This window comes from Solanum pennellii, chromosome 9, assembly GCF_001406875.1.
Source record: "Solanum pennellii chromosome 9, SPENNV200".
NCBI classification, from domain to species: Eukaryota; Viridiplantae; Streptophyta; class Magnoliopsida; order Solanales; family Solanaceae; genus Solanum; species Solanum pennellii.
The window spans coordinates 2117176-2123864 of NC_028645.1; the positions used below are offsets into that span (position 1 = coordinate 2117176).

The following is a 6689-nucleotide window of genomic DNA, read 5'->3' on the forward strand; positions in this document are numbered from 1 at the left end:
CCACTCATGACCTCTATCCACATTATCAAACGGAGAGTCAGATAAAATCGAAGGGTTCATTAAAATATTTTTTGGTGAAAATTATTTTATATTTATGTTATTGGAATTATTTGTTTTTATGTATATGTTGTAAATATTATTTCTCTTTAAAGGTTCTTTGTGTGTTCATTTATTCATATTTTGAATCTCCCATGAATAAATTCTGACTCTATCGCCGTCTATATTGACATATTGCTTCACTTCATGACTTATTTTTACTTGTGTATATTTTCAAAAAATAATAATCCCGTAAATAAATTAACCATTTATATATATATTTTAAAAAATAATATGATTAATCAATCCTCTATAAATTATAAAATCTGCTTATTCTAAAGGTTGTTATGTATAACATGACTAATGAGTGTTTTTTTTTCTTCGAAATCGAAATTTGAATCTAAAGTATTTAATATGAGTACGTACGATAGTATGTGTTTAGATATTCAATACAAAAAGAGACGTAATTGAAGTGAAATTTACATGAATATAAACTATGAAAAATAAAATTCCCAATATGCCCTTGTAACAACTCTCTAATCAAGCATGCACACAAGCCCCATTTTTGACAGTGACTATTTGATTACTCACTCTGTATTTATACACTAATAATAACAGTATATAAGTGTTCATTATTCATGTAAAATTTGCATATTTTTTTTTTGAGTACTTACATAAACAAAAAAATATATATATATTTTAAAAAAATTACAAACAAGACAGCCCTCTTTTCTCTTTCTTGGAAGCACAAATCCCAAATAAAGATTACTGTTTTTGTTCCTGTTCATCCATTTTGTTGTTAAAAATCCAATCTTTTTAGTGTTTCTTGAAGTGGGTTGTACTTATATTTGTATAATTTGTAGAATTTCATACATATTTTAGCTTTTTCCAAGAACCTGTTTTTTTTATGGGATGTCTGGCATGAAGTTGTTGACTGTTGTTTTGGTGGTGGCTGCTGCCGCCGCCGCCGTGGTGGTTGCCGGAGCTGAGAAATTGCCGGCGGGGGTGCTTAGTTTGGAGAGGATTTTTCCGGTGAATGGGAAAGTGGAGCTGGAGGAGCTTAGAGCTAGGGATAAAGCTAGACATGCTCGAATGTTGCAGAGTTTTGGTGGTGGTATTGTTGATTTTCCTGTTGTTGGTTCTTCTGACCCTTATCTTGTCGGGTAATTGTTTCACCATGTTTCTTGATTTTGAGAGTTTTGGTTGGTTGGAATGTTTTGATGAAAAAGTTTGGTTCTTTATGAAGTTTAAACTTGAAATGTGTGGAGGCTATGGCCTATAGTGTGTTTTGTGTTATTTGTTTTGTGAATTTAGTGTCAATGAAGTGTGAGTTAAATTGTCTGTTCTTTGGTTTGAGAATATATTGAGATTCAATATAAAGTACTAGTAGGTGAATTCTTCCTGTTTATCCTAGAGTTACCCGTTACTTGCGCTGGTGGGAGGTAGTAGAGGTGTGGAAAAGCTGGTCAGAACATCATGGTTATGGTAAAAATAAGATATTGATTTTTCAGCGTATTGAAGTACCCGTAGTGCAACGAATTGTCTCGTGCTGTTTTTCTTTTCTAGGTGGTTGTCAATTGGATGTTGGTGTTGATGCGGATGTAGCACTGATAGTTCTGTTTGTTTCAAATTGTGTTGTTTCCTATTTTGATGTAAGATTGATAAGTTGTGCTGCTAAAAGCCTAAAAATACAAACATTTTAGCTATATCCCTTTGGTTTTGGCATTTTCCTATCTGTTATTTAAGGATGATGGGCAATGTTGTTGATTTTGAGGGCTGACTATACTATGTAGATGTATATGTTGTTCTACACTATCAATTTTGTTGACCAGCATCTCTCTTTCTCTCGTTTTATACTTTTGTTGTGTTTGTAGCCTTTATTTTACCAAAGTGAGACTGGGAACTCCGCCAAGAGAATATAACGTGCAGATTGATACCGGCAGTGATATCCTGTGGGTCACCTGCAGTTCCTGTGACGATTGTCCTCGAACAAGTGGACTTGGGGTAACTCATCCTCCCCTTGTTATGAATCTTTACTTTCTTATAAAAAAGTGTGGTAAAAGAGTTACCTTTTGTTACAAACTTTTGACAGTGTTATGTGCACGCAGGTCGAACTCAACTTCTATGATGCTACAATCTCATCAACTGCTTCTCCTATTTCTTGTGCGGACCAAGTGTGCGCCTCTATAGTTCAAACTACCTCTGCTGAGTGTTCTACAGAAACCAATCAGTGTGGTTACACCTTTCAGTATGGAGATGGGAGTGGCACAACTGGTCATTATGTAGCCGATTTATTATATTTCGATACAGTCCTGGGAACCTCGTTGATTGCCAACTCTTCATCACCAATTGTTTTTGGGTGGGTAGCTATTTCATTGATAATACTCTAAGCACTTCTGCTTGTGTGAACCAGATCATCAATATCTATTTTTGTTTTTAGAATATCAATCAACAATATCTATTACTGACGAAGAAAAGATCCTAGAGTACTAGATAGGTAAAAATTAGAAGAATAAGCTATGTATAAGTTAGAAGTAAACAAACTTAGACATGTGATGGGCAAATCCACCGTTAAATATACCACGTGTTGCGTGTAAAGTCTTAATTGAGTTTGCATTTATTAAAAAAATCTTCTTTTTCCTTCATTCTTTTTGATTTATTTAATTATTTTTCTTTATCATATGAGCTTAGTTTTATTTGATCATTGAGATGCAAAAGAAGGATTGTCTCAATCTCATAACTGATCAAATTTTGTAACCACCACAGTTCACCAACACACCTCATCTTCACTTCACCCACCATAGCCCCACCCGCTGCACTCCACCTCCACCTCTCGTAATATTTATATCATAATATTTATCTAAATTGTATACAAATGCTTTTAGGATTACATTATTTGCTTACGTACTGAATACAACAAAAATAAGCAAGAAATCCACTTATTTTCCTCAACATTTCCATGGAGAACATTTTCCTTTTGTACCGAACACACCCCTGATGTAATGCTTTTGACGTGCTTGTATCCTTTAGATCATCATTATTCTTTCATGGCCTTAGCTTCTACTCTATTGCTTTTTTATCTCTCTCTTATAGATGTGGCTTTAGCTGAATGCATATTCCTTTTACCCAAAGCTTATACTTGTATCTGAATCAAAACAGGTGCAGCACCTCTCAGTCTGGTGACTTGACCAAGACGGACAGAGCAATTGATGGGATTTTTGGGTTTGGTCAACAGGGACTATCAGTTATATCTCAATTGTCTTCTCGTGGGATTACTCCTAAAGTATTTTCACATTGCTTGAAAGGAGAGGGAAATGGTGGAGGTATACTAGTCCTTGGTGAGATTTTGGATCCGAGAATCGTATATAGTCCCCTTGTTCCGTCACAGTACGTATTGTTACATATTGTTACAGTACAATGAAGTTTCTATTCTTGCTTATGTCGAATATAGAGATTTTAATAGTTTCATCTTTATTGTGCCTTATGCTACATGATCTAGCAGTTTTGTTCTTGTCATCTTGAGCATGTGAAATAATACCTAAACCGTTTCATGCTTTCGGCATCCCGAGTTTTATGATACTTTATCCATATATCATTGTTTTTCTTATGAATATTTTCTCTTATTCTCCACAAATAAAATAATTGATATATGGACACACATGTTCCCTGATTAATATTAAACAACACTCACTTTCAACCGTTTACTTAAAATAGGCATGTCAGGTTAAACTAGGACTATCTAATTGAGAAGGACGGACCAGATGATTCTGTTTATTTTTCATGTTTTTCTACTTTATTCGTTTTTCAACTATAAGAATGGAAAAAAAACTAAAAAAAACAAACTAAAAGCAATGGGATGGAATGGGCACCAGGGAAGAAAATGGTCTTTGGCTAGCTTTATTTATCCGCTCTCTACTCTTGCAGGGCGCATTACAATGTGTATCTGCAGAGCATAGCTGTTAATGGACAGTTGGTGCCTGTTGATCCATCAGTGTTTGCGACATCTGGCAATCGAGGAACTATTGTGGATTCTGGTACAACTTTGTCTTATATTGCCGCAGAAGCTTATGATCCCTTTGTCAGTGCTGTAAGTTCTGCAATTATTCCCTCCGTCTCAACTTGAATGTCCAACTGCGCTCTCTATCTACACCAAAATTATATCCACATCTCTTAATTGGGATAATTTGACCACATACTTGTCAACAAAAATCAGACCGCATATTTTTTAGAGGATAAAGTTGTGCAGGTCCATAGTGTACATTATAATGTATTCACTTCTAATCTCTTCAACTAGAGAACAAAAATGAAACCAACATTCACGCCATTGTTATTAAACGGTTCATATCCTGAACTCTAATATAACTCTTGTTCCAATTCAAAAGGACAGTAAAGTAGATATAAACTGTGTTGTCCGTTTTATTGTGGATTGTGTATATCTTTTATAAGTTGTGTATGTTAAGCTATATGAAAGGATGAAATTGCAACCATACAGTGTTTGTTACCTTTTCTCCTGGGGATAAAAATAACATTTTGACTAGATGACCTTCAATTAAAGTCTACTCCAACTCCAAAAAGGGCTGTCCGGTGCACTTAGCTCCTGCTATGCACAGGGTCCGGGGAAGGGCCGGACCACAAAGGTCTAATATATGTAGCCTATCCCTGCATAAGTCTACTCAAACTCCACTTGTGTAATATGTGATATGGATTTAGGCTCAAGTATCCACATAATAATACAATGTTTTCTTTTCCTGGTCTATGGAAGAATAGATTAAACTTTGTTTTTTCGTTTATCCTGATCAAAATAGTTCAGAACCCTACTTAAGTCAACACCGGGGAATGCGCCTTTACTAAGAAGGTTAATAAGCTACTTTAGCATTTATCCTGAAAATTGTTTTTATCATTTATTTGCAGATAGCTGCTGCTGTTTCAAAATCAGCAAGGCCAATCGTCTCACGAACAAAACCGTGCTTTTTAGTGTCCTCAAGGTTCGTTCTTCTATAGTTGAATAGATATTTACTTTAAGGCTTGATCTCTCAACAACAAAAATACCTTTACCCAACTGCTTTGGTGACTCGAATATGACAACCTTTTTCTTTCTGAAACAGCATAGCTGAGATATTTCCCCCAGTTTCTTTGAACTTCGATGGCGGCGCATCAATGGCTTTAAGACCAGCAGACTACCTTGTGCATATGGGCTTTGTTGTGAGTACCGCTATCTGTATTTGTGTTTGAATGTCTTCTTGAAATTCCATCTGAGACTATATCAACAATGCTATAATACTGGCCTATTGTCTTTATAATGAGTTACAAATCTAAACAGTGACTCAATTGTATGTTTCTAACAGGAAGGTGCTGCTATGTGGTGCATTGGCTTTGAAAGACAAGATCAAGGTGTAACAATTTTAGGAGGTCGGTTCCTTATTTACTATAACATCTATGCCTAAACCCCGAGCTGGTTTCCTGATTAATTTATCAACAAATCTGCTAGGATTGTGGTTGCTTCTCATATATGCTGCATCATTCCGTGCATTAGTGTCTTTGTGGGTGCTTAAGCATTCCATCACTCAACAAACTAATATATAACTTGGTGATTATCTTCTTAAACAGAATCGTGTACCTTGGTAATTGTATGCTTGGATAAAATCATCATTCATGCAGTATCGATGTTGATGAAACATAGCCATCCATTTTCTTTTAGATATTAGGACATAATTTTGCAATTTGAAAGTTTGAAGCTAGAAATTTTCAGTTCCTTTGTCTTTTTCTTTTTTAGCATCAGTTCTTTAATCAGAAGATAGGTTCCTTTTGTACCAGTGATTGGGTTAGATATGTTCCAAAGTATGATGCGAAATTAATATTATCCAGTTTTGCCTAGTCTTCCGTTTTTTATGTCAAATTTACTTGCTTTGGGTTCATTTGCTATTGGTTAAAACGCTCAAAGGTGGATCCAGGATTTAAAGTTTTTATGGGTTCTGGATTCTAGTTCTTTTGAGTCACTGCGTTCTAAATTCAATATTTGTACGTAATAAATGAATTTTAAGACAAATATATGATTAGGACCAAAGCTTCTATGTTCTGCCAAACCATTACTTGCTACTATACCTCCGCCTCTTAGAATGCTACATTGTTTTTGTTGATCCCTAGTGTTCTAAACATCTCGCAGCGTTACAAAGATATCTATTATAGCTTATTAGACTGAAAGGTGGGTGTGGGACAGTTCTAAATCTTGCAAAGGTCGTGATTGCTACTTTGATGTTGAAGACATCAGATGTGGAATTCAATGAAATACATTGAAAGGTGTGTTCAACCGGATACATGACTGCACTCCTAAACTAAGGTTGGAGTTGCATCAAATGGGCCTATTTCTAAAGGACATTCTCATTCATGACCTCAAGATTTTATGTTTAGAACACATTTATTGGACAGGCTGCACTGTACTCATGCACGCTCACACACATATATGCAAGACATCTACAGTAACATAATTTATGAGAAAATGTTAAGTGAAAGGTATTAAAACACTGTCTATTTTTTGTTTGTTTGTATGCATAAAGTCTAAACCGAGCACAATGTTATGCCAACGTTAAGTGAACTATGTATAGATCTTCTTTTTTTGTTTAGGTTGCAGGCGGGTGTGTGTGTGTGGGGGGGGG

At 35.4% G+C, this 6689-nt stretch overlaps 1 protein-coding gene across 1 annotated transcript in view; it reads left to right on the forward strand.

Annotated features, from left to right (window-relative positions):
- Nucleotides 1-558: 558 nt before the first annotated feature.
- LOC107031087 (aspartic proteinase-like protein 2) overlaps nucleotides 559-6689 on the forward strand; it is an 8858-nt gene continuing 2727 nt past the window's right edge. The window contains exons 1-8 of the mRNA XM_015232294.1: nucleotides 559-1199; nucleotides 1911-2040; nucleotides 2145-2395; nucleotides 3196-3423; nucleotides 3961-4123; nucleotides 4948-5021; nucleotides 5142-5238; nucleotides 5382-5445. Of these exons, the coding sequence (XP_015087780.1) occupies nucleotides 949-1199; nucleotides 1911-2040; nucleotides 2145-2395; nucleotides 3196-3423; nucleotides 3961-4123; nucleotides 4948-5021; nucleotides 5142-5238; nucleotides 5382-5445 (1258 nt within the window). The 5' untranslated portion in view covers nucleotides 559-948. The remainder of the gene's footprint in view (nucleotides 1200-1910; nucleotides 2041-2144; nucleotides 2396-3195; nucleotides 3424-3960; nucleotides 4124-4947; nucleotides 5022-5141; nucleotides 5239-5381; nucleotides 5446-6689) is intronic.